This window comes from Kwoniella dejecticola, chromosome 6 (genome assembly GCF_000512565.2).
Source record: "Kwoniella dejecticola CBS 10117 chromosome 6, complete sequence".
Classification (NCBI taxonomy): Eukaryota; Fungi; Basidiomycota; class Tremellomycetes; order Tremellales; family Cryptococcaceae; genus Kwoniella; species Kwoniella dejecticola.
The window spans coordinates 353,749-379,680 of NC_089306.1; the positions used below are offsets into that span (position 1 = coordinate 353,749).

The following is a 25,932-nucleotide window of genomic DNA, read 5'->3' on the forward strand; positions in this document are numbered from 1 at the left end:
GATTGATACGCGCGTAGATTAACAAGTTGAGGTAATCTAATCAGGCACTCACTTAATTTCCAGGGTTTATCTCTCCACGTGGAATCTTTCGATGCACCACGACGTTATTGACAAAGACCTTCCTCCAGTCCATCAGCGCATACCTATCGATTTCGAAGCTTAGCATCCAGGCCAATTTGAGCCATCCACCGGACATATCCCCAGTCCGGCGCGAAGATCGACTCGAAGTATCTCTGAAGGCTTCGACCGAGTCTTGAAAGTGGATATAAAGGTCAGGATGTCATCTCAAACGCATATACCACTTCCCTCATCCTCCCTCGCCAACGAATACACGAATGGGCAGACTACAAGTCCAAGATCCGCTCTCAAGCCTCTGCCGTTCGAGAGGATCGATACGCATTCGATCAAACAGCAATTACATGATGTTTTGGGGGAAGATGGGCTGCCGTATTGGAAAGCTCTTAATGGGTATCTACAAGGTCAGTTGGGAAGAGGGGAGTTGGAGGGGATGGTCAAGAGTTGGTTCAAGGGTGATAAACGTGAGTGCATCTCAATCTCTCAAATCCTCCCAACCTCTATATACCTTATTTTCTCGGTTGAGGATCAAGCCATGGTCAATCTTCATCGCCAGTACAGAATAATCAGGGCAATAATCCGATATATACGCCTGACCATCGATTATCTCCCTACCTTGTGACGTCGTATCTCTTTCCTTCTCAACAATTCCAGATACTTTGAGACCTTTTAATTAACATCGATATATACGATAGTGGACTTGCATAACACCCTCCTCCTTTCTTTGCTGAATAATGCGTCAATTCCGCCAACGCTATACACCCCTATAACGGCTTCCTCCTCGAAAAAGCGCAAGGCAGTAAGCTACGATGATCCCGAATACGATATCGACGAGGAGCACATCGAGTCCAAATCGCGCGTCCAAAAATGGATTATGGGGATCAACGGGAGAGAAAGAGCCAGAATCAGACGATCAGTCTTGGGCAAGAACGCTAATGATACCGAAGAACACGTGGAACTGGATGAGGGTCTCACGACTAAACGGGCAAGTGGGTGGGGTGCTATACATAACAGTGAGTTTCTCTCTCAACTACAAACGTTTCCTCTTACCTTCCTGTATCCGAATATTCTGCGCTGCTCAACTGCATTCTTCTGAGATGAGTAATGATAAAGATACTGATAATCTTATTTTCTTCACTGCGACTCGCACGCACAGACATGCACACGACACCACTAGCGCTCCCCTCACGGCATCTGCCATCCGCCGCTCAACTCTCTCTGCGTCTGTCTCAATACGCCAAAACGCACGGCCTTTCATTAGCCTCCGACTCTTCAGGCGAAGTGGGGGAATTCCTGGCTGTCGGCCTGGATAATCACCTCGAAGACATCTTACATTCCGTCGTCCATCTGACAGCTTGCAACAGACCTGGAATCGGTACGATCCGTATCCCACAAAAGACTACCCCTTCTCACAATGCCTCAGTCGGATCTAATGGAGTTGGACTCGGAGATGTAAATGCAAATGAAAGCGGACCTGGAGATGGCACAACTCAACAGGAAGATAGGCATCGTCCGAGCCGGAATAGTGATATACCTAAAGCGAATCTGAACGGTCTGAATCACTTGATGACATTAAATCCGAATTTACACCCCCAGATCTCGCCCGCTTTATACAAGTTGCATTCCGGTCAAACTCACCCTACCGAAAGCGATCTCGATAAATCACCACGAACCAACGAGAGCGTCTCGAGCTCGTCCACGCCGTTGACATTGACTAACGGACATAACACGTTGAGCGCTAGTTCGAGTCTCAGTCAAGCGGACAACCAATATGGATATGGTCAATCCCCTTATCAGCAAATAGGGAAAAACCGAAATACGACCGACAGTAACGGTATTACTAGTGGTAATGGTGATACTTCTCTTTCTCAGCAAGAAAATCAGAGGCAGAATCAGAAAATGATTATAACAGGGACAGGGGCAAGAACGAAAGCGGACAAGATCCAAGCTAGATTATTGGATAGTGGGCTGTTGAGGATTGATAATACCAAAACAGGAGACGAAGCAGCTGCGGCAGCGACAACGACAACGACAACGACAACGAGAAAAGATAAGAAACATACTTTACATTGGAAATACGAAGATCCGGCTGTATTACTCAAAGATTTCCTGGGGTAAATAACGAGTGTCTTTTCGAGGTAGTGGCGGTGGTGGACACGGAGGTGGCGGTGGTGGTGGTAAGCGGGACATTGTCATTGCGATTAGCAGTCGTGAGCAGGAGGTTACAATAGTGGTGTGAGAGGATAGAAGTAGGGATAGAAGAAACAAAGGATACTCGGCGGCATTGATATAATTTTTCACTTCATCTGTAGTGTCTTCAATAAGTCACTTAGTCACTAGTTGTATATTGTCCATCATTCGTATGTTGTCCAAATCAACGGTAAAAGTCACAAGATTTTCATTGCATGTTGTCGTCACGTGTAGAGCTATCCATGAAAGACTGTAAGCATAGAAAAGCTATACAGGCATCGCATGTTACCGTCATTTCTATCTTTATCGTTGGCATAACACTACGCGGTGAAATGCAAATGAATCAATCGCAGGACTGGCGCAAGAGAATGGGGCCGAAATGACTCACGCGTGTATCGGATATAATGTATCGCCGATAGGTTATCCTTTTACATCTCCTGTCTTACTGGCTGCCACGTTCATCCGCCTGCCTGCTTGCTTGTGCCTGGTTCATAAACTTATGGCAATTAGCCACTCTCACTGTACGGAGGAATTGACGAATCCACCAACCAACGTCGCTTTGGCTCCGCCGTCGTTCAGTCCAGTCAGTCACAGGCAATTTACACAAAACCTTCAAATCGTCCATTCTTCTGAAAGACCTTTTGACCTTTTCAACCTTCAACTCAAAAGACACTCAATATGGTAAGTCGACGTGGCCTGCACGATCGTCCTGCTTGTCATTCCATGCGACACCTGCAAGAAAGGGGATCTGCCAAGTGCGAGGGGAGGGGAAATAATGCTGATCGCGTTGAAATGATATAGGAATCCACCAACAAGCAACCAGTCAAGCTTGCCCGTGTTCTCAAGGTCAGTATCGTATTTCCGGACTGCTCGGTAGTGGATTGGATGGTAGTGTGGTAGTGCGGTAGTGCGGTCTCTTCGTAATTAGGGTGTAGGAAAAGGATGAGTCAAGATGCGCAGGAGTTGGGATATTGGTGTTGGACAGGACTGGAGGGGATGCCGGACGGCGAAATGTTCAGCGAATCTCTTGGAGGAATGGAAGAGGAAGAGCAACGGAGAGTGGGCCGAGAGTGATGACAAGGCTGCGAAGATGATCTGGCCGAGGGTGTCATGCTCGGCAGACAAAAGGAGGGCGTAGATGCGAGGTCTGGATAGAGGGAATGGCGAATCGTAGCAGGGATGATAGGACCATCACCCGGAGGGGAAAATGATAAGATGGGACCGCACTACCACCAGGAGATGGAAGAAAGCAAGTACGTCGTAAGGAATCATGCTGACCTTGTTGTTCCTGTTATCCCGCCTTTTCTCGACCTCGCCCTCACCAAACTTTAACAATCCGTCAAATTGACTTCGCCCTCGCACACTATGATCACACAACTTCCCATTACCACGCATCCATCTGCCCTTCCTCACCCAACCGATCCCTCACCCCACACAGGTCCTCGGCCGAACCGGATCCCGAGGTGGTGTCACCCAAGTCCGAGTCGAATTCATGGACGAGTCCAACCGATCGATCATCCGAAACGTCAAGGGCCCTGTCAGAGTCAACGATATCTTGGCTCTTTTGGAATCTGAACGAGAAGCCCGGTGAGTTGCGCTGTGTTGGGTGTTCGGTTCAGGCCATCAGGATTGTGTGTACTTGTCTGGGGTTACCATCAAGAATGAGGGGATTGCATCACCTCGAATTAGGGATATTGCGAAGGACATCGCTATTTCATCATCCATCTGCTCTTTCCCCTTCAACGCATTCTTCTGAACGGGCGAAGATGAGGAAATGCAGAAGCTGACTGTGCTCATGTCATATCGCAACAGACGACTCCGATAAACAACTAAAATCGTTTAGAAAGGGTTGCTTCGTGGACAGGATGGGACTGGACTGAACTAGAAAGAGGATGATTTGTACTACAAACTCTCTCTAGGTCCTTTGAGTGATGACATATTTCATTTCACACAACACATTCTAGGTCGTGGACATGCTATCATCGGGTTCCACCCGCTGAGTCCTGCAAATTGGAGGGGCAGTGGTCGTCACATCAGCCTTTCAGGAGTCGAGTCAGTCGGCGTCGCCCCTTTCACTTCCATCGCATTGGGTGCGTTTGCGTCACGATCTATCCTGTGTGATCAGTCTGCACTAGTGCTGAAATACATCAGTCCGAATCTTGACGTATGATTTGTGATCCGGACTCGCATGACATGCGTTATGACGCGTCACAATCTCGCACGGTCCTGCGAATTCATCTTTTAACTTGCCTATCATCCATCTACCTGAGCTTGCAAATACCTTCCATGGCTTATCAGAATGACGACGAACTCGATGATCGCTCAGCTAATAGTAACTAGACAGTGTCATGAGATAGCTTAGCCAAAGCTATGTCTCTTGTAGTGGACACAAAACCCACACCGCATACAGCATAGCATATGTCCACCTGACAACGAAATCATCGATCATCAATCATCAACATCTTCGTCCTCCTCTTCAGACTTAGACTCAGACTCAGACCTCGATCCAGACGAAGACAACATCGACGCGCCAACAAATATAACAAGTATCAGCGAAATCGGACACGATCGCGGACCGATCCAGGGCAAAGGCAACGGCCAGGGCCAAGACCAAGCAATTATCGCAGCAGGTGATTATCAACCTACAAACGCAAGTGCAAGTGCAGAGGACGGTGCGAACGGAGACGGATCAAGTAGCTCAAGAACATCAGAACGTATACAGTATACAGTATACAGGATTTCGACGATTCGCTAGAACTCCTAAAGCAGTTGATCATACGAGTACACGAAGATTCGTGGGATAGATTCAACATTGAACACGGTTATTCCAGCTCCACTCCTACGATTCGACCTGGGAAGAGTTTTACGCGTTCGTCACTCTTCAGAAGGAAGAATATTATAGAAGAGAAATCGATTCGAAGAGGTCTTTATCGCTGATTCGACAGGGCCGATCCAGGTCGTCGAGATTTTGAGACGCTTGACGCCGAAGTCGGATAAAGAGCAATATCTGAGGGGGTGGTCAGATAGTCAGACGAGGATTGGGACTCAACCTCCCTATCCATATCAAGATCCTGATCAAGTTCGAGATCAAGATCAAAACCAAGATTCGGATCAAGCTCACGATCAAAACCAAGCTCAAAAAACAAACCCAAAACCAATTTAGAACTGGCCAGATAAGGGCCGGAGGGCCGGTGAAGTGAGCAAGGAGACAGTAGAGAGCATTGCCGCCTGATGAATGGGAAGAAGACGAACATCGCTTGAAGGGATAAAAGTTACAAATAGAAAAGTGTGAAGGACAAACGACTCGCGTACCATAGCCATCATGTCTACCTCTGCCTCCGATCAACAACATACATCTGCAGAGCCAGAAAAGCATACGTTTTGGACATTACCGACTACGATTGAAGCTGTCCCGGTGATGCCTGATCGTGAGTGCTAATGACATTTGGTCCACGTCCTTCTGCCCCACCCGAACCTGCAGTGCGGTCGTCGATGTCAATGCAGATCAAGAGAAATCAAATGGCTCACCCAGTCGTGTGTCGCATAATGCTAGGATATACGAAACCTTCCGAACTATCACCTGAGAAAATGAAAGGCAAAGAATCTGATCCGTCTAGAATGGGGGTTTATGTCTGTCTACTCGATGGTAAGTCCCCGTTCGCGCCTTGATTGAATATTTTCTTGACAACATAACAATTTGTGGAAGTGGAAGAAGACGGCTTACTCTGAGATTCTACTGACTGACCGATTGACCAGATAAACCACATTTACATCCTTCGTTACATGCGCTACATAAACACCGCTTGACTATCCACGGTATACCTTTACCCCTTGATCCTGCCAACGACCTTCCTGTCCCGCAACCATCGAACAACGACACAAATTTCTCCGCGGAATCGAGACAAGAAGACGTAGTGATGTCCCCTTCTTCCCCTTCAGCTGGCTCAGGACAACAAGTCGGAGGACAGCCTGAGAAAGCTGAGTGGCTTATGTGGAAGTTCTCGGAAGAAGAAGCGAATAGGAGGAAAAGCTATTTACCACTTGCTTAGACCCCTGGTGAATGCGACAGTGGATTTGCTTGCTTGAGCGCAACCGACTATCACTGCAGTTCAGTTTCAATGCATCCCGACATCATTGCATGCGATACCAAGGGAATCCGAAGCGCACTATATGGTAAATTGATTCTCACTCCGAATCTCGCTCGGATCGTTCTCTTTCTCCTCCAGTCGGCTTGCCGTTATTGCCATTGCGGGCGGAGATCCGCAGATCGCTCAATGGGAATCTGCCCAGTTGCCTCTAACAAAGATTCCAAGCAATCGTCGCGCGTCTGAATGAACGTCCTGCCCTTTTCAGAGAGCGAATAATCACCCCAGACTCTTATGAAGGGATTGTCGTCGTGGAGAATTCCGTCACTTGGCTCTTGCCAATCTTGAGATTCTTCCTCGTTCTTGGGAAGGCTCTTCTGGAGATCAGCGAGCACTTCGGTGCCTAGCTCCTCCCACGCATTCAATTTGTCGGTGAGTTGCGTTCTGGCTGTCTCATTGAAGACGTCGGTCCTCCGTTCCACTAGACGTAATCGTCGTTGAGCTGCAGGAAGTCGTCGAAGACGCTCAGTCAAGTAAGTCGCACTGCGGGCAAGAAGCAAAGAGAACCAGATACGGAATAGGCAAATGTCTGTCGCCTGGTGACGCGCGACTGATGCGGATGTTATGAGTGTGTGAGCGTGTGAGATGATAGCATACTGACCATCGGCAGTTGGCAAGAACCTCATGTGTTTACTGAATGCGTTGAGGTCGCTCTGCCGACTCGCTGAAGTGGCAATCAACATCGGCACCGTCACGGAAACGCAGCGTGAAATGGAGTCTGACTTGACTCACGGGCAAGAATGGCTGTCTTGGTCTGACCAGACCCGGAGGTAGCGGTTGTGCTCATACTGTAAATTGTGAATGGGGCGAGATGGTTTTCAGTGATGAAAAACTGTGTTACTATCACTAGTGGCGAGACGGACGCAATATATATATCTTGTGACATATGACGAAATGACCTGGCCTTCCTCATTGTCAGTAGTGATGAACAAAGGTTGCGTGCGCTGCGAGTCATCAAAGGATCTCCAAATAATGTCGTATTTTCATACACTGTGTGGAAGGGATGTACGTGTACATCATGCCCAATGGCTCATCTCTCGCACGAGTTTGGAGGAGCCTCGCAAGAGCTTCGCCACTCTAAGTGACTATGACACGTACAGTAGACTTTGACGAAATAGGGCGCTCGCGCGCGAGGGCCTGCACCAAGAGTGGCATGAAAAGAGTTTGTCTTATGTGATGGTTGAAGGCTCCGCACTGAAGCGATGTGTGGACTGCATATTATATATTTGGTCAAGTCTCGCTGGCTCGAAGCCTGAGAGTGTCTAGTCTAGGGTCCCATCATGTTCGGTAACCAAACTCTACGCCGCTTCCTATCACATCGCTTACAGCCGCGACTTTGGCGTTCTTGCGAGGCCCATTATAACGAAAGCATGGCTCGCACCGTGCAAAACCATTGCATGCGAAGTCATGATTGGTCCAGATTTTCGCGCTTGTATCAACAGAGCAGATCTATCTCATAGAGCCTCCTAGGAAGTCTAGCCTTCCCAATGATACTGTATCCTCCGATATCCTCGTCGGGCTTACTGAGCATTAAGCTGCTGAGCGGCGGCTGAAAGCAGCGCAAGAAACTCGTCGCGATTCCTGAGGAGCGCTTGCCCCTCTGCAGTAAGCTGATAATCCGCCCAGCACGGGATGCAGGGATTGTTCTCAAAAGCATCTGTACTCCTGCCGTACCAGGTGGGAGGGTCTCCCCTACTGATGTTTGACCTGAGATACGTGATCGCTTGCCTGCCTGATTCTTCCCATGCACTCATTTTCTCTATGAGGGTTACTCTGAAGTATGTCTCGAAAATGTCGGTCGCCATCTGGATTTGACCATAGCTCTGTCGAGCTACAAAATGACTTCGCGAGCCAGCAATCAGCCAAGGACTCATAGTGGGAGCCGCGCAAACAAGAAGAGAATGTCAAACGTCCAATACGTGTAACGATAAGCGAAGTGGCTGTTCTCACTTCTGAGCTCGAGGCACTTGACGACTCACTGTCGTGATCTGGTAATAGTCTCATGTATTCCATGAATTGGTCGAGTCGGCTTTGGACGGCCGCTTCATGCAGTGAATTGGGATTGCTCAGCCCAGTGTCATTGGAGAGGATGATGCGGCTCGACTTACCGTCTAAATCGGACGAAGCAGACCAGGCTGCATCACTGGCGACACCGCCCGAGGCGCTGGTGGCGTACATGCTGTGAATATTTTATTACGTGCGAAAGCCTGGTGGTATTAGCAAGACGGAAAGGTAGCGAGAGAAGTGAGGTTATTCGTGGCGACATGATGGCTACGCATTATGTAATGAAAATGTGTCGTCAAGCGACATGGTATCTGTCTGTCGACACTCGACAGGTCGCGAAGGGCGGAGGCTGTGGCTCAAAGGTGGAGTACTATCTGATGTCATGGTCGAAGCCTCCCTGCTCAAAGGATGAGCAGTCTTCTCAGACCAGATAGTGTCTCGCTGGGTTAGCATCTATGAATCGTTGGGCGGAATAGTTGTACGTCTAGTACAATATCGCTTTACACTTGTGACCCTTTGATCTATGGTATGGGTTACTTGACTACAATGGCCGAACTGGCCTGTCACACGGCTCGCCTCGAATTGACTCTGAAGCTTGGAAGCAACAGTCGAAATGAGAAGATGCATACGCCATGTGTCCGTTATCCGATGTACATACTACCTCATGAACAGACCAATATACTGTAGAGGTGTTTGGGGCAATCAGTGGAACTCGAGAAAGTTGAATGTCGTGGGTCCTATCTTGGCGTAGTATTTGCGTCGACATCCGTGGCATCGACCAGCTCCGACCATGCTTCACGATCAGTACTGGACAAATTAGAGTACTTGTCCAGCGCGAATTGAACTGCTACATCGTCATGCTCTTTTGTCAATGTGGCATAGTCCCCGACGTCACGACCATCATCGGGATGGATGAATTCGTAAAGCGAATTATGGAGTTTGTCTATCTGGTTCGTGGCTGCCTCTGTCCCAAGCTGTTCAAGCTGGACAATGAGGTAAGACGTGGCTAAGCTGGCTGTAGCGTATAATCGTCTCAGCATCCAACCGATATAAGCCATACAATACCAGAGTCGTAGTGAGTGGCACTGACCTTCGCTTCGCAAATCGTAAAGCGTGTCCCCATAACTCTGTTGTCGACCAGCAGTGTGGAGTGTTCCACCTGATTGATCATGGCTCGATAGCATTTGATGCTCTTTGCCAGTCCACTTGATCAATTTGCTCGGATACTGCTAAGAAATCAAGTCAGGACCTGGTACATCGCATTGGATGTGAAGAGTGCTGTATCATGAGCTTTTACTAGCGCTGGGTTTGCCGATCATCCAAGGCAGATCCATGTTGAGGTGGAGCAGAAGTGGCGATGGCAAGGTCGGAGCCACCACGGCTCGTGGAGACAGGAGCTCCCCTAGATGATGAATGGGCTTGTTGAGACATGGTATTTATGTTACGATAAGAGGCGAATTGTTGATCATCACTGGTGAGTTGACTGACGAGGGGAAGCGAAAAGCGGAAATGTTTTTAGTTGAGGAGTGATGGGGAAATCAAGGTAGAGGTCATCAAGTCGTCGACAGTGATTTACAATATATTTCCCTGCGTGTCAGTCCTTTGGGGAAGCCTTCTGAGCGGTCGCCCATATCCTTTGTGTTGTAGACGATGTTGCAAAGTAAAAGGAAAGGAGAGGGAGCGCGGACGTGTGATTTCATATACAGCTCATAAAGCTATCGATCGCGCATGTATTCGGCAATACACTGTAAAAAGTGCCAGTGCCCGTACTATCCCATGAATGCCTGTACGCCCTCATGGAGCGGACACAATGATCAGAATCAGCAGCTTGACACTGTGCCATCACTGGTAAATCTCAGCGCGGTCTGCCCGCGTTCAGCCCCATGTAACGCGTCTGCAATCCAATTGCGGCTTGCGGTATACAGCTGCCCTTCGGTGCTCACTTTGAACTCTACAAAACGCTGCGCAAAGAGCCTCTCCCTCTCTACACCGATTCCGAGCTGGGTCAGTATCGAACGTGTCGATGGAAAAAATGGGCAACTTACCAGTAACATCTCTAGCTTCGGCTTCAATGGCCATGAACCGCTTGTTGAATTTGGACGTTTCCGACACCAATGTTCCCCACTTACTCGCGAGGTCGGCTCTGCCTTTGTCAGTAAGCAGTGTCTTGCGGTAGGAAGGGTCAACAAGTCGGCCTCCGACACGACATTCACGTTCGTAATCTTCAACGGAAGGCAAGCTGATCGACTGTCGAATCGAGCTGTCCCTGTGCACATCATACGGCATGTTTCCATTTTGTGAGCCTCACATCAAGTTTGGCTACTGTGCGATTAAGGAATTTGATACTTACAATTTGGTGGTATAGTTAGACCATTCTCTTCGCACAATCGACTGACGGTAGTGGACATGGTCAATATCGCAGTCGCCTGTCAATGCAATTGATCGTATCTTCGGATCATATGCTCATTCATACCTAGAAACCGCTCCGAGGCGTGTTTATATATGCGGCTCCCGACCATGACTCGACAAGGAATAGTTTGCTTCCATGAAATGCTCTCGTCGGAATAGTGCACAGAAGCTTGGGAGAAGAGGGGATCTTGGGCGGTGAAAGGTGGATGTGGACCGCTCCATTCACTGCCAGAATTGGTTTGCGGTGACCATCCTTTAATGGGCGGCTGGTATCTTCGGAAGTGATGGTCGGCTTTCTTCGCACAACAAGCCAGTATGGATCTTGCTCTACCCGGTCCGACCTGTAGCGCCCGGTCCTACAAGACTTGGGCCCGGGTCCCAGCGCCATTCTATTTTTTCTTTGCGTGATCCAAAGACAGGCGAAACCTCACCAGGGCGCTCGCTCTTGCCTGTGGGTGCTGGAGTTCACGAGCAGGTGACTAGGTCAGGTTGACTGACTGATACTCGAACAGATGCCCCGTTTACATGCGTGGATCTGATTTGTAGCGTGGATATCGTGTTCTGCGGTCGAAGCGACAAGAAGAGGGAAGGAAGGGATCTGGTATGCCAAGAATTAGCAGTGACGTGACGCGTGAGTCAGAAGATCTCGCCTATTGCCGATGATTCCCATTTTAGCGTCGGGATAACCGAGGACTCCTATTTCTGACAAACCAGCTCTCGAACATATAATTCTGCTCATGATATGACTGTCTGCTGCGAGCATCTATCTAACATCCCAGAATATTACCATAACTTCGCCCAGCTACTCTGCTCAGTACGATGACTGTGGAAAACGAGATCGAATTGACCGCTATATCCGGCCGAAGATCGACGTTCGAAGGCGACCCCCGACCGGGAGATACATTGCCCTCGATGAAAGATTCTCCGGCTGTAGAAGCGGGGTCAACAATGACGATGACACCTGGGCTGGAAGCCAGTAGAGACCAGCTTCAACTGCAAGAGAATGAGGAACATTCGATAGAGGTGCTTCCCCCGGTGGATGGTGGTAGACAGGCATGGCTGTTTTTGCTGGGGGCCACGTACATGGAGATGTTGATTTGGGGATTACCATTCTCTATCGGTATCTTACACGTGTATTGGACCAATACGCTGTTCGAAGGTGAAGGCGCATCAGCAATCACGTTAGCGGCTACCCTTCAGACGGGTCTGCTTTACATGTCTTGTGCTTTCTTTGGACCGTAAGCCTTTTTCTGTTTGCTGCTCAGAATACTAATTGTGCTGACGGGTTATGTCAGCATGTTTGCGGCGTTGCCGAGATGGACGAAGACTCTGCAGGTGGCTGGGTTGGTGATTGGTTCAGCTTCGGTAATAGCTAGTGCCTTCGTGACGAAGGTGAGCAAAGATCCTTGCTAAAGAACAATGGCTCGTTTTGTCCTGCGCTGATGGACATGCTGGAATAGCCCTGGCATCTGATCGTCACAATCGGAATATTCTACCCCATGTCATGCGGTAAGTGCACCTGTCCATCGGTAAAAATCCTCAAAGCATTTGAACTATATGGACTGATTCATGCGATCATTCCCAGCATGTTACTTCCCCTGCGCGACACTCTTGTTTGAATGGTGGCACGCTTCCAGGGGTTTCGCCTCAGGTATGATGTACGCGGGGACCGGCGCAGGAGGAACGATATTCCCCTTCCTGATGCAAGGTCTACTTCAGCGATTTGGGTATAAAGCGGCGATGGTATCACTAGGAGTAGGGTATGTAGTCACTGGTTTGGTCGCTTTGATACCGATAAAGAGGAGGATCCCGCTTTCGAGATACGACCAAGATGGAATCAGTCGAATTAGACCGCGAATCGATTGGGCTTTTAGCAAGAGAAAGGCACTGTATTTGGGGATCATGGTCATTGGAATGACGAGTTTGGGCAATTTCGTTCCGAGTTTATGGCTTCCTTGTGAGTTAAGGTTGGCATCCAACGTTTGGAAAATGGCTAGAACGATTGGAAGTTGACTGGTTTATGTACTGTCCGTAGCTTATGTCGATGATCTTGGACTAAATAAGCCGAATGGTGTCGCCCTGGTAGCTATCTTGAACGGTGAGTAGCCGGGGCGTCGTTGCGTGATTCACTGGACTGACTTTCATGTTAGCTGCTACCGCGCTGGGCAATGGGCTACTGGGCTGGCTTTCCGATCGCATGTCACTACGATCGACCATTCTCATATCTTGTGTCGGCAGTGCGGCAGCTTGTGCGTTTTTGTGGGGTTTCGGAAAGAATTCTGGGGTTTTGGTCACTTTTGCTATCATCTTTGGTCTGCTTGGCCCAAGTTTCTCGGCTGTTTGGTCAAAGATCATACATCTAGTCTCGAGTGAGTCCCAAGATATCGATTCGGATTCTGCGCCGGAGTTCTCAGGTTGAAGTTGACGATACTTGTATGGCTCCCCTCGTAGAGGATGATCCGGCTGTGACGGCTTTGACATTCTCGATCTTTGCTTTTGTGCGAGGCGTAGGAAATATGAGCTCTGGTGAGTGCTCTCGCGAATTTGATGTGCAATCCGATGCGACTTTAGAGCACCTTTCCAATTCCTGATCTCCTTATACGCGGCCCTTCATCCATTCACAAACGATGCAGCGTCAGAGCTGATTCATTGCGTATATAATTCAGGACCTATCTCAGAATCGTTGCTGAAGTACGACACGATGCGAGGCGTGATCGGAGCGTATGGGTACAAGAACTATGTAAGTCCATCATGCATGTACTTAACATTGTACAGCGTATTCGCAGCCAACGCTGATGCTGAGATCCCGTCGATGCGCTACAGGGGATCCTGCTTATATATACTAGTATTACCATTCTCACCGGCGGGGCAGCTGGTTTGTTCTTCAACAAGATTCGAGATGTCTAGAAAGATAGTTGCACGGGTCGTAGTGTTATTGCTTCTGTAGTGCTCGGTCGGAGTGCGATGACAAGGTAATTTGACGCCTGATGCATATCATGTAGCATTATTCTGTCGTGAAGACATGCAGGAAAGCCAAAATTCAGAAACATTCCTGCCGCCACGTGCTACAGTAATTATCGTGAACGCGAAATCAATTCGGATCCCATGGAGATGTACTGGATTTTGATTTTCGGCTTGTCGTTCTTGCTATTTGGTATTTGACATCCCAGATACGATCTATAGATATCCCGCACTTCCTTATATAATCTGAGGCTGACGCTATACGGAGTATGCTGGATATATGAGGACCGCTCGACTGGACGACTGAAATCCGATTCCATAGGTACACATTAGCCGCCATGTCGGTCATCCAGACTCGACCTCTTCCGACGCGAACGCCCAATAATGGTGCTGGACCATCTAAAATGCCTACACCTTCTCAGCCTTTAACAGTGAGTCAGCTGGCTCTGAATCACGGAAGATGCCTCATGGGAGCTCAGCTGACTTTGTGAACTTCTTTAGCCTTTAGCGAAGATTGAGAAGCAGTACCGAGTATGTTATCCCGTTTTTACTCCCTCCCAAATCTCGTTGTCTTTTTCTTGGATGTACCAATTCTGGTGTACAGAATCAATCGTCTGAACTTTTAATGTCTATATATATGACTGATGAATCATCTTGGTTGCTGTAGCAATTCCTGGGGAAGAGGTATATGTCCTTTGCGTGGAGAACGGGAATATGGACGACAGTCACTTTGTCGACGTCGATAGTGCTGTATACCGGTCAGTATACGACTCATTCTACTGTCTCATATCATCCAACCATCATCCCTTGAGAAATTTGACGAGAATAATTGATCACTTCAAGTCTACATGCGAAGCTGACTCGCTCTTTCATCGCATCTCACCATAGGCTCATTCGGCAAAATACCTCTGGCAACGGTTCTTTCACTCCCGGTATTTGTTGCTTTGGCTATATTGCTGAGAATAAGACGGTCTTTCATAACTCGTAAGCAAGTTCCATTTTCTCTGGCAGCATCTTCGAATGGATCGCTCTGCTTCGACTTCAAAATTGTGCTCCTCGTGAAACTCTGCTGATCATGACTCATGACTCATAATACCTTAGAGCCGCCCACCCTGACTCCCCAGCCGACATTGTTGGCCTCCCTTATATCCGCATTATGGAACGAGAGATCCATCACCCTCTTGTTCAGCTACGCCATCTTCAGCTTGGTCATCTCGAACGCGTGGTGTATCCTCGTAGGGACGGACGACCTGGCTTTGTTTAGCCCTACCACACGCCATAAATTCGCGTTGAACGAGAGAAGGGTGGTTCTTTGCTGCTCCAACTTAGCATTGTTCCTCATACTCGGTGCAAGAGATATTCTGAGCGATAGATTGAAACCCGTATGGCCTCAGAAGAAGGTTAGACACCCTCTCCTTCTCTTCCTCCGAGATTCATTATCCGCTGACATCACATCACAGATTCCGTTCGCTCGCGCCGTTCAGAACGCCATTCTCGACTCTCTGACTTTTGACACCTCGAACTCCCTATCCTTATCCCTTTTCTGGTCCATCGTTACACCTCTTGCTTATCGAATGGTACTACGAGGCTATGTCTGGCAATGGGTCAATTGGAGGGTGTGGGCGCTTTTCTTGAGGTGAGCTTCTTCTCAAGCGTTGGTTTGCCTGATTTAAGCATGTCTGAGCTGATATCGTACTTCAGACCCTTCATCGGGTCCTTCGCCAGATCATCGACACGCGCACCGAGTGCATGGTCTCTTGCGCCTCAATTACTCGTACTTGATTTAGTCGCTTTGACTATTCTGCAACTTCCGACCAAAGCCATTATGCCTTACATAACCCAGGTGAGCAGCACTCAGGATGTATGCTGTCATGACAGCTAACAATATGTCTCAACAGCCTCTCAATTTCGAAGCCTTCTACAAAAAGTCGCCGCTCACTCCAGAGCGATATCTCATCACCGCTCTGAAATCGCAAGATCCGTATTACCTCGTGAGTCCAGAGAATCAATCATCTGTGGACAAAATCTAACGAGCGATACGCCTATTAGCAATTCACTTTGATGGAGTTGCTGCGTATCTCCCACGTCCCCGCTCACAGGAAAGCCCTCTTCTCCGATATCTCCAACTCGCCAAACCTAACCACCGAATTATGGCAAGAACTCCTCCTTCAACTTGGTCGAATCAACTCCAGACTGTCTGCTCCCCTCCCAACCGCTTCTACCGGGACTGCGCCGCCACCAGCTAAGCCTGCTGTTCCTAATCCGCGAGCAATACCTATCAAGCAAGGTGATATATTCAAGCCGATCGCGAAGAAGCAATCCACGTACGGCTTGAAGGAGATTCTCGATGGACCCGTAGGACAGGCACCTCCTGAGCCAGTTGCGAAAGTCGCTCAAGTCGGTACTTTGGCCATCAAGAAAGCTGAAGAGGTTCAGAATCATGTTGTGGGGAGGATCGAGGCTACACCTATAGGTGGGAATGTACTGAGCGAGGCTCGGGGATGGAGACAAGGCTTGTATGATTGGCTAGGAAGAGAATGGGCCATTAGGGGATTGAGGAGTAATGCTCGAGATTGGTTATTGGCGCAGCGGATAATCGAAAGTAAGTGAGGTGTCTGGAAGCATTTGTCTTTCATGAATTCAAGAGCTGATCACTGTACAGTCATGACCACCTTCGCGCTCGCGTCGGTCGAGGAAGATACATACGGATACGTGCAACAGGTCCTTCCAGCATCGCTAGAATCGATCGTGCGGATCAGAGCATCGGTGATCTCGCTGGAAGGAAGGCTGTCGTACGAGGCTGCCGTCACGCGACCAGGACAAGATGGTGCAGTAGTGGAGATCCGAAGAGAGCTAGGGTCCGCTAAAAGTGGTGGGTTTTGGAATCTGATTGTGTTCTTTGCATCTGGGATACATTGCTAATCAGTAAATGGATTTTGCAGCTTGCGAGAACAGTATAAGAAGGATAGGGGAGAAATTTGGGCCTTCGTTAGGCGCATTCAGGTTCCCTCCTGCGATCGCCCAGACATTGGGGGATATTTGCAGATCGTGAGAAATGAAGTATCAGTATAATGCGAACGATACCATGCATACATATCAACCTGAATTGAATGAGAAATGAAGGAAATTACATGATTACATAAGGGTACACGTGAATGGTTTGTTCTGAACGCGTCTTTAATGGGCTTCGGAAGCTAAAGTCAAAGTCTGTCTGTCCGGATGACATCGTTCGAGAGCGAGAGCATATCAAGCTCAATTCAGTATAGCATCTCGGGCGACTGCTTGATTCTTGTCTAACATATCAGAAGCAGCCTGTGAAGGAGGCTTGTCCGACACGATCGATAAGCGACGACATCGTGAAGAGGACCCTGATCATCTGTGAATTTTCTTCACTTGACCCAGTACGGAGCCCCAAGGTCGTCTTCAGCACAGACCATCATCAATTCAATCCGACACATCAAAGCAGATCCCATCATACTCGTAGTCATGCGCCACCGATACTCACCGTAGAGCCTGAATCATCTCTGCCCCTCGACCACTTCTCCCGTTACGACCTCCAAACACCAAAAGCCAAATCTCCTTACCGAAACTGATCACCTCACCCAGAATGCACCATGGCAGCCGCAGTAGCTCTATCCAACTACCAGCTAGGCGATATCCTGGGACGTGGGGCGTCAGGGTCCGTCTATCGAGCTCTGAACTTCCTCACTGGCGAGACGGTAGCTATCAAGTCAATATCGCTCTTATCCCTCCCTGCATCATCGCTTCCAGATATCATGTCTGAGATCGACCTGCTCAAGAACCTCAATCACCCAAACATCGTCAAATACAAGGGGTTCGCCCGTGACAAGGAGAACCTATTCATCGTTCTGGAATACTGCGAGAACGGAAGTCTGCAAACTATCTTGAAGAAGTTCGGTAAATTCCCTGAAAGTCTGATAGCGGTATACATCTCTCAGGTGTTAGAAGGGTTGATATACCTCCATGAACAGGGAGTTATACATAGGGATATAAAGGGAGCGAATATCTTGACCAACAAAGATGGGAGTGTCAAATTAGCTGATTTTGGAGTATCGTCGAAAAATCAACCTCCCAATTTACCGAATCAGAACCAAATCCCGAAGGAGGAGAACGAGAATGAAGTTGTAGGATCGCCGTATTGGATGGCTCCGGAAGTGATTGAGCAGAATGGATCGTCAACGGCGAGCGATATTTGGTCGGTGGGCTGTGTAATTGTAGAGCTCTTAGAGGGGAAACCACCGTATGGGGATCTGGCACCGATGCAGGCGCTGTGGAGGATTGTGCAGGATGAGAATATGAGGATACCAGATGGGGCGAGTCCGGTCAGTAGAAACCCCATTGATCCTCATCATCAAGCAATCGCTGACTCGCTAAAATCGTACCACCGACCCTCAACTCCAGATTGTCAAAGACTTCCTATATCATTGTTTCCAGAAAGATCCCAATTTGCGAGTATCGGCAAAAAAGCTTCTGCGACATCCATGGATGATGAGCGTCAAAAAGTCCTCTCAGCCTCCTTCAGCACCCGTACAACCTAGACCTACTCCGACCAGTCGACCGCAATCCCGAGCAGGATCAGTACGAGTCTCGTCAGGTGGGAGAGATACCGTCAGATCCAACGAGAAGAAGTCTTCCTCAGGTGTCGGTCAGACTAGTATAAGTTCAGCTGGGTCTGGTGGAGGTGGAACAGTCAGAGCGAAGAAATCTATGACGGTGTACGATGAAGCTGTACAAAGGGTCCAAGAGTGGAACGAAGCATTGAATGGTGAGTCAAACATCAATCATGACGGAATATAAAGCTGAGACACACGCAAATCATAAGCCTCGCCCAAAGCGTTGGGCACGATGAAACGTCTACCGCTCCCCCTACCCCGCAAAGAGTCTATATCGAATGGGCGTCGGCGGGGAGAATCGACAGGGCCCATGGGACCAGGGCTATTCGCCTTACCGTCCAGATCGTCCGGCGATGCCATCTCATCGCATCTTCCTACCGGATCGAACATGCCCTTGCCGACCCCTCAAACCGGTCTTATGGGCAAAAATCTGCACGTCAGCGATGTGCTGAACAGGGCGAAGGAGAATGACGGGGAAGAAGAGAGCTGGGATGATGATTTCGCAGCGGATATAACCTTGTCGAAGAAGCTGAGTCGTGGGTGTGCACCCGTCAGCCAACAAGCAGTTCAGAATTATTGTGAAGCTGATGTGGGATCGTCGTGCTAGATCGAAGAGACGATTCGGCAGCAAGCGAAGATTTGAACCAGAAAACGCTGAGACCCGTAAAATCACCACCATCCTCCGTCAAACCTTCACAACTGCAACTGTCAAGGTCCAGTACCAGTGCAAGATCAGCCTCTGCTCGACAAGTGGAGGATTACTCTGATATCGGTCTGGGCGAGGACGAAGGACTAGAAACGAAGTTGGCTAATCTGAAAGTGAGTAAAGCAGATTATCAAGTGACCCTTCGAGGAGGAAACTTGCTCATGAAATTCGTCTTCTAGCTCAAAGGTCACGGTAGGAAAGGCTTAATGCACCCGGACGATATACATAAGGTCCCCTTATCCCCTATACCTCGCACTGCTCCGACCAGATCATCTTCCACGCCTTTTAAGCCTTCCTTACCGGTACCAGTCACTCCGAGCCCACGAAATCAGGCTCGCTCGCCTCCCACTTCCAGACAAAGCTCCCTACGAGGGAAAAGCACGCCTGGTGCGATCGAGAATAGTGAAAGTCTGGTCGAGCTGAATAAGTACATGGAGGATGAGGAGGACTACGACGATATGTTCGAAGGGGCACAACCGTCTCAAGCTAGTGGTGAGTTTATCCGGGAATTCGCATTATGCTTTCATTGCTGATTTTTTGGGGCAGTTTCTAAGCTTCAAGCACAGTCGTTGCAGCTTACTCGCCGGTCCAATGTACCGTGTGCATCGGATGCAGTGGACGAAGATGCGGATCCGTTCGCAGAGATCGAAGACGATTTTGTCACTGAAGATCTGGAAGCGATACTCCTGAGAGACAAGCGGGCGACTTTGTGTGCGAATGTCAATAAGCTTGTCGAGCATTTGACCCCTGGTACCCCGCATACAGCGTTGAAGGAAGGCTGCGACGAGCTTGTGAGTACCTCATGATTTGACTCAGCAAGCATAAGATGCTGAAAAAATTGCTAGCTCGGATTGCTCGAGAATTCTCCACCTGAAATGGGACTGGAAGTTCATTTTGTAGCTCAGCACGGGATGTTGGCGTGAGGGTAGTCTATCTTCAAAAAAAAAAACCGGTTATTGACTGTTGAGCATTGTTGCAGCATTCTCGAGGTTTTAGAATCGCGCCTGAGCAGGGACGTAGCTGTGAGATTGCTCAAGATTGTCAACCTAGTCAGTTGCCTCTGTCAAATCTCTAGCGCAGATAATACACAACTAACAGAGAAGCGTTTAGATTGTGACTTCTGATCTGGAGATGCTGGAATCGTTCTGCTTGATTGGCGGGATCCCAGTGATCATCGTGTGTTTCCTGATCCTTCGCAGATCAACTTTACAAGCCCGCTGATTCTGTTGAATTAGCCATACACTTCGAAAAAGCATTCCCTCGAAACTCGTCTCGAAGCATCGATCTTCATTCAGCAATTGACTAGCTCAGCATTGACACTGCAAATGTTCATCTCGTGTCGAGGTCTTCGGATATTGGTTGAATTGCTCGACGAGGATTATGCACTGAACAAGACTTTAGTTCTATCATCGTTGGAAGGTATATCGTCCGTATTTGAGCTGCAATCGCCGACGCCCAAACCGGACTTTGTCAGAATGTTCGTACGTGAAGGTATACTAGATCCTATCTCGACTGCTCTTCTATCGATCCTCAAGGACGACGAGGTGAAACAAGGGGACAAAGAGGAGATGGAGCTGGCCATCAGTCGGACGGTGTCTACGCTTCTGCTTTTCTGCCAAGTTGCTCAGTCCGATGGGAGGGTGAGAGATGCGTTTGGCGATCGGGGCGTAATGACTCGTCAGTGCTAGAGTTTCTCCTGCCCTGGTCTCGGCGACGCTGCTAATACACAATCTTCTAGGCATACTCAAAGCATGCAATTCGCTCAGCGGGAAAACCTTGGTATTGGCCATCAAAGCTATCAAGCATCTTTCGACGGCGTCTCAGCTCATAGAGGTCCTGCAAAACGCCAATGGGTTGGAAATACTAGTCGGTATATTGTCCAGAAATATGAAAGGCACTTATGCTTCGGTTTGTTCTTCTTCCTACGTCTCCGCACGGCGTTGTATGCTGATGCGTGCGTGTGGGTGACGCAGGAAATCGGCTCCAATCTTTTCCAGACTATCTACTCTATGACTCGATTATCCAAATCTCGACAAGAAGAAGCTGCCTCGAGCGGGATCATCCCACTGCTCAAGAAAGTGGTACAGTCAGGATCACAATTGACACAATTCGCCTTACCTCTGTTGTGCGATTTGGCTAGTGCTGGGAAGGGCAGTCGAAGGCTGTTATGGAGGTATGATGGGATGAATCGTGAGTTTACGTCTTTCTATACATGATCACCTGGTGCAGGCGTGCTGACTTTTTGGCAATGGACAGTATATCTTGACTTGCTGTCGCATCCCTATTGGCAGGTTTCTGCATTGGACGCCATCCTAACTTGGTGAGAACAACTCTTGCTCCCCACATATCATCCACCGATTTGAGGCCCTAGCTAACGATCTGCATCTGAGTTAGGATGCAAGACGAGACCGCTAGAGTGGAAGATGTATTGCTTGAGCAGACAGCTTCTGATAAATTGGTGGGATGTTTCGTCAAGGCTTCCGGGGTTTCATTTGAGGGTATTCTTGACCCGTAAGTCAGCGTGTCAATTCTATACATTGAAGAAGACCTCACTGAATTATCGGTATCTTGGTGTTATCTAGATTCATCAAGATCTTACGACTATCCACCTCGCTCACATCTTCGATCTCCCATCCAGAATTCTATACCCGCCTATCCGAGACCTTGGAGAAATCCAATAAAGCAGTGGTCAAATTGAACTTGCTCCGTCTGACTCGGGTCGTATGCGATCACCACCCCGATAGAGCAGGTCTCGTATCTCGTTTCGGCCTGATGGAGATCATTGAGAAATTAAGTAAACAGGATAGCGCGGTATTAGTCCGAGAATTGGCTAAAGAGGTCTTACCCAGCGTGTTATTCGGTGGCGATGTCCCGGATCCTCTCGCTCAATCGCAATCAAAGTCTCATTCCAAGTCTGAAGATACCAACGAAGCCATTGGTGGACTTAGGAGGACTTATTCTGAGAATCCATTAGATAAGCAACATCAACATCAAAATCAAAATCATGACCATCGCCCATCTATTTCGAACATCGGTACCAGCACGATCCGCTCGGCTGCGGATAAATTCACTCAACAACGATCTCTGTCCCGATCGGCGTCGACGATAAGTAAATCACAGATGGATACTCGTTCAATGCCTCCTCCACCATTACCATCGATACTATCGCCAATCGGACCAGCATCAGCGACAGGAGAGAAGGAAAGACCGAAACATAAGCGGAAGATCAGTAGAAATCAGCTAAGGGAGGTCCCGTGGCAGACAGACGAAAATGGGAAGATCAAAAGTGTCAAGACGCCTAGTAAGTTGGCAGGATATACGGTTGAGTGAGTGATGAGAATGATGAACGGCGAGCGATGAGCCAGTTTTAATTTGTGAACATGATATCCTAGTTTAATACTACTTAGTATAATTGTATTCCCTGCACATATAACCAACCCGCTTGCCTTCTGGCTATGTACATTGATCATTTGCATTTCTGTACCATACTATGCATGTAGGCATGACTGCGATACGCACGATTTGTATATACGACGTCAGGGACTGTTGTATCTCTGCGACACATCTCATCGTTCACCTCTTCTATTCGACCGACTATGTGCTACAGTCCTGATCTAACCCTTAAGGCGTCAATCGTTTCGGATCTCGAGGGAACAAACTCGCTCTTCTGATATTACCCAACTTCAAGAAAAGCATAACGACCCTTTCGAGACCAATACCACCTCCCGCATGCGGCGGTGCACCAAGCTTGAACGCATCGAGATAACCTGTCATAGTGGCCGGATCGATTCCTACGGACTTCATTCGTTCGACTAAAAAGGCGGGGTCGTGTACTCGTTGAGCACCCGATAAGATCTCTTCGCCACGCATGAAGAAGTCGTACGAGTTGGACAGGGTGGGATCGACAGGGTCAGGCATGGTGTAGAATGGTCGGATCGCCAAAGGGAATTTATCAAGAATGAAGTAATCGGTTTGGTATTTCTCTCGGACTAATCGACCGAGGAATTTCTCGTTCTCGGTGCTGTTAGGAAAATGAGAGTGTCAGCGATTCTGCAGGACGCACTTCCGCTTTACATTTTCTCTCGAGTAAATTTCTCCCCTAGCCTCTCCGTCGACTCCCTTCCCTCCCCCTCCCCCCCTTCCTTCCCTCCTCCCTTCCTCCCTCCCTTTCGCCCCCCCCCCCCTCCTTTCCTCTCTCTTTGCCTTCCCTCCACTTTCGCCCCGTCCCTCCCCTCCGATTGCGTTTCGCCACTCTTCTCGCCTCGTCCGCTACCGCCCTTGACAATTTTCGGCCCCACCCTTCGCTCCACCCTTCTCTCTCTCGCCCCTTCTCTCGCCGCATCTCGCTCGACCACGCCTCAAACTCACCTCAAATCGTCCAATTCGCCCAACTCCGACCCATCACTCGCCTTAGCCCCCGCCTCTTTCAACATCTTGATTCCTTCCTTGAAGGGCAACTTGAGAGTCTCATCCAAGAACAAGAAATCTTCATGAGGGAATTGCTTCTTAATGACCTCGATCTCATGCTTGAAGCCCTGCTGCAATCCCTTGAAGATATTCTTGAGCATCTCGTCGAGAACCTCGAGGACTTCATGATAATGTTCCTCGAATGCCATTTCCAGATCCAAACCCATGAATTCGGTCATATGTCGATGAGTGTTGGAATCTTCGGCACGGAATACTATAGGGAGATCCAGATGAGCGAATGTCCTCGTATTTTTGAATCAGGGCGAACGTGAAGCGAGTTAAAGTGATTCGAGTCCACTTTCAAGGACATTGATTGGTGCAAGTGACTGCCATGTACTTACCAGGCCCAATCTCGTACACTCTCTCCATATCACCGGCAATCGCCATCTGCTTGGCCAATTGAGGAGATTGAGCGAGGAAAGCGGTCCCTGACGTTTATCCGCGATGTCAGCGATATCAGCTTGAGCGACAACCATTTCGATGACAATAGCTGACATACCGTTAAAGTATTGTACCTTGAACACACTGGCTCCGGACTCTGTAGCAGCACCTTGCAATTTTGGAGAGTGAATTTCGATGAAGCCTTGCGAATTCAGATAGTCTCTGAATAATTGTCCGACGGCAGATTGAACTCGGAAGATAGCTTGGTTGGTCGGTGTCTATGGGGTGTAACAAGTTTGGTGAGCTGGACAGCAGTTTGAATTATATTCGGATGCAGCTCACTCTAAGATCCATGACTCGGTTATCAAGTCTAGTGGGAAGGGCAACTCGGGAGTATTGGAGGTTCTCGTCTTGCTCAGCCTAGGCATCGTGGACATGCTCAGCTGCTAGCACACTTCAAATCGAGTTGCAAGACGGCGATTGACGAATGTGACATACCTTCTCGAAATCAGCCTCGGCTCGAGAAGCATCATCGATGGAGAATGGAAGTTCGCCAACTTCCACAGCAGTGAAGAGCTGAATCATATCATCAGCTATGTAAGACACGACTGAGGACGTTGTGGGCTGAACGCACTTTGTTAATCCCGACCTCGTAATCAGTGATAGTGCAGCTCTTCACCTCGGCAGATTTGATGACTCCTTCTACGAGAACAATCGATTCAGACTAGGACTCAAGAGTAAGCTAGGGTTCGTGAGGATGAGACCGAGGGTATAGCGTACGGGAATCAGTTGAGAGAATTTCAACATCTGTTTCGACACTTGGTTTTCATCGTTGTCTCCGGAAACAACCAATACACCTTGAAGGGTGTGAGTTTGTTGTCTGAAATTAAGGAAAACAATCTTGGCACCTGAATTGATTTTGATGTTTGATTGTTTGATGATCAGCTTCATCTTGACGAGAACGGGCTCGTTCAAAGGGTAAGCTGAACGTTCAGAAACATACCTTGCGCTCTTGAATTGTGCATTCGAGCTCGGAAGATCACCCTTTGACCGACTGAAGCTTCGGACAATTCACCGAACTTGAGGAACTTTCGGTCTATATCGACACAAGTCAGTTGAAATACTCTCACGAAATGATACAGAGCTGTCGCCACCAGTCTTACTGCAAATTGCCCAACGACTGCCTTGGACACACGGATACTTACTATTTCGCTCTTGACTCTGATGCAACGGCAATTTGCCATAATTCTGCTTCGCATTATCCTGAGCTTCTTTAGCTTCCCTCTTCTTTCTTTCTTCCTCTTCCCTCGCCGCTCGCTCAGCAGCTTTCTTGGCCTTTTCAGCTTCTTTAGCCCTTCTCTTCAACTCTCCTTTCGTTGGACCGGCGGCTTCTCCTTCGGCGGTCGGTGCGGGAGCTGTGGATCCGGTGGAAGCTGCTGCAGGAGCAGCATTTTGAGTTTGAGCAGCTTGAGCTTCTGTTGGGATTGGCTCTGACATTTTGACTGGGTGACTGTGATGGATATGTTGTTCTGTGTTGTACAGTAAATCGAGAAGAATGGAATAAATGACACCGACTCAACTTTCTATCAACTCTCTCTCGACACTCAAGTGAATTCGGTTAACCCAAATCTAAGTGAGTCACCCATTTAAAAGTTGCGCTTTCAACGTAAATCGATGAACGCTCTCAGCGTTGGCTCTAACTTTTTTCCGGATTCCTCCTATGCCATATCTCATATTGACGGCCAACGAAGCTTGACCAGACGCAGCCCATTGTTCAAGACGAGGATCTCGACTCCCTGACGCGTCCTAAGCAGCTCGCCCATTCACGATAGCAGATCGCCGATGCTTGAAATACACAGGTGAGTTTTCTGCCTCGCCAGATATCTTCCTGCATTCCCTCCACTTTCATTGGCTCATCTCGTCTGACATGAGATTTTACAGCATATAACCCCTCAAAATC

The 25,932-nt window shown here is 48.6% G+C and overlaps 10 protein-coding genes across 10 annotated transcripts; 6 read left to right on the top strand and 4 right to left on the bottom strand.

Moving 5' to 3' along the window:
• Positions 1 to 277: 277 nt before the first annotated feature.
• Positions 278 to 2,193, top strand: I303_105014 (uncharacterized protein; the record flags this gene model as incomplete). Its single annotated transcript, XM_018408832.1, has 3 exons — positions 278 to 539; positions 771 to 1,088; positions 1,232 to 2,193. The coding sequence occupies 3 exons, from the start codon at positions 278 to 280 to the stop codon at positions 2,191 to 2,193; spliced, it is 1,542 nt and encodes a 513-aa protein (XP_018262523.1).
• A 750-nt stretch (positions 2,194 to 2,943) lies between these two features.
• Positions 2,944 to 3,856, top strand: I303_105015 (40S ribosomal protein S28; the record flags this gene model as incomplete). Its single annotated transcript, XM_065969081.1, has 3 exons — positions 2,944 to 2,946; positions 3,067 to 3,111; positions 3,704 to 3,856. The coding sequence occupies 3 exons, from the start codon at positions 2,944 to 2,946 to the stop codon at positions 3,854 to 3,856; spliced, it is 201 nt and encodes a 66-aa protein (XP_065825153.1).
• Positions 3,857 to 5,587: 1,731 nt separating this feature from the next.
• I303_105016 (uncharacterized protein) lies at positions 5,588 to 6,314 on the top strand (the record flags this gene model as incomplete). The annotated part of the gene is made up of 3 exons (XM_018408830.1): positions 5,588 to 5,693; positions 5,819 to 5,911; positions 6,022 to 6,314. The coding sequence occupies 3 exons, from the start codon at positions 5,588 to 5,590 to the stop codon at positions 6,312 to 6,314; spliced, it is 492 nt and encodes a 163-aa protein (XP_018262521.1).
• Positions 6,315 to 6,502: 188 nt separating this feature from the next.
• On the bottom strand, positions 6,503 to 7,197 carry I303_105017 (uncharacterized protein; the record flags this gene model as incomplete). Its single annotated transcript, XM_018408829.1, has 3 exons — positions 6,503 to 6,852; positions 7,012 to 7,074; positions 7,143 to 7,197. The coding sequence occupies 3 exons, from the start codon at positions 7,195 to 7,197 to the stop codon at positions 6,503 to 6,505; spliced, it is 468 nt and encodes a 155-aa protein (XP_018262520.1).
• Positions 7,198 to 7,930: 733 nt separating this feature from the next.
• I303_105018 (uncharacterized protein) lies at positions 7,931 to 8,588 on the bottom strand (the record flags this gene model as incomplete). Its single annotated transcript, XM_018408828.1, has 3 exons — positions 7,931 to 8,241; positions 8,390 to 8,452; positions 8,519 to 8,588. The coding sequence occupies 3 exons, from the start codon at positions 8,586 to 8,588 to the stop codon at positions 7,931 to 7,933; spliced, it is 444 nt and encodes a 147-aa protein (XP_018262519.1).
• A 563-nt stretch (positions 8,589 to 9,151) lies between these two features.
• I303_105019 (uncharacterized protein) lies at positions 9,152 to 10,700 on the bottom strand (the record flags this gene model as incomplete). Its single annotated transcript, XM_018408827.1, has 4 exons — positions 9,152 to 9,429; positions 9,505 to 9,643; positions 10,358 to 10,398; positions 10,460 to 10,700. 4 exons carry the CDS (start codon positions 10,698 to 10,700, stop codon positions 9,152 to 9,154), a joined length of 699 nt encoding a protein of 232 aa, XP_018262518.1.
• A 942-nt stretch (positions 10,701 to 11,642) lies between these two features.
• On the top strand, positions 11,643 to 13,730 carry I303_105020 (uncharacterized protein; the record flags this gene model as incomplete). Its single annotated transcript, XM_018408826.1, has 9 exons — positions 11,643 to 12,061; positions 12,119 to 12,215; positions 12,284 to 12,332; positions 12,409 to 12,780; positions 12,859 to 12,921; positions 12,974 to 13,192; positions 13,275 to 13,349; positions 13,490 to 13,563; positions 13,647 to 13,730. The coding sequence occupies 9 exons, from the start codon at positions 11,643 to 11,645 to the stop codon at positions 13,728 to 13,730; spliced, it is 1,452 nt and encodes a 483-aa protein (XP_018262517.1).
• Positions 13,731 to 14,122: 392 nt separating this feature from the next.
• I303_105021 (uncharacterized protein) lies at positions 14,123 to 16,836 on the top strand (the record flags this gene model as incomplete). Its single annotated transcript, XM_065969082.1, has 11 exons — positions 14,123 to 14,215; positions 14,286 to 14,315; positions 14,452 to 14,542; positions 14,673 to 14,768; positions 14,886 to 15,184; positions 15,245 to 15,420; positions 15,486 to 15,627; positions 15,683 to 15,775; positions 15,834 to 16,386; positions 16,447 to 16,656; positions 16,727 to 16,836. The coding sequence occupies 11 exons, from the start codon at positions 14,123 to 14,125 to the stop codon at positions 16,834 to 16,836; spliced, it is 1,893 nt and encodes a 630-aa protein (XP_065825154.1).
• A 562-nt stretch (positions 16,837 to 17,398) lies between these two features.
• On the top strand, positions 17,399 to 22,454 carry I303_105022 (uncharacterized protein; the record flags this gene model as incomplete). The annotated part of the gene is made up of 15 exons (XM_018408824.1): positions 17,399 to 18,127; positions 18,207 to 18,570; positions 18,628 to 18,954; positions 19,026 to 19,237; positions 19,304 to 19,616; positions 19,671 to 19,915; positions 19,970 to 20,043; positions 20,104 to 20,173; positions 20,235 to 20,300; positions 20,360 to 20,801; positions 20,863 to 21,032; positions 21,098 to 21,314; positions 21,381 to 21,444; positions 21,519 to 21,635; positions 21,707 to 22,454. The coding sequence occupies 15 exons, from the start codon at positions 17,399 to 17,401 to the stop codon at positions 22,452 to 22,454; spliced, it is 4,158 nt and encodes a 1,385-aa protein (XP_018262515.1).
• Positions 22,455 to 22,745: 291 nt separating this feature from the next.
• Positions 22,746 to 25,469, bottom strand: I303_105023 (aspartate-tRNA(Asn) ligase; the record flags this gene model as incomplete). Its single annotated transcript, XM_018408823.1, has 10 exons — positions 22,746 to 23,145; positions 23,493 to 23,805; positions 23,933 to 24,019; positions 24,091 to 24,250; positions 24,315 to 24,392; positions 24,471 to 24,548; positions 24,607 to 24,696; positions 24,753 to 24,880; positions 24,976 to 25,068; positions 25,178 to 25,469. 10 exons carry the CDS (start codon positions 25,467 to 25,469, stop codon positions 22,746 to 22,748), a joined length of 1,719 nt encoding a protein of 572 aa, XP_018262514.1.
• Between the last annotated feature and the right edge of the window lie 463 nt (positions 25,470 to 25,932).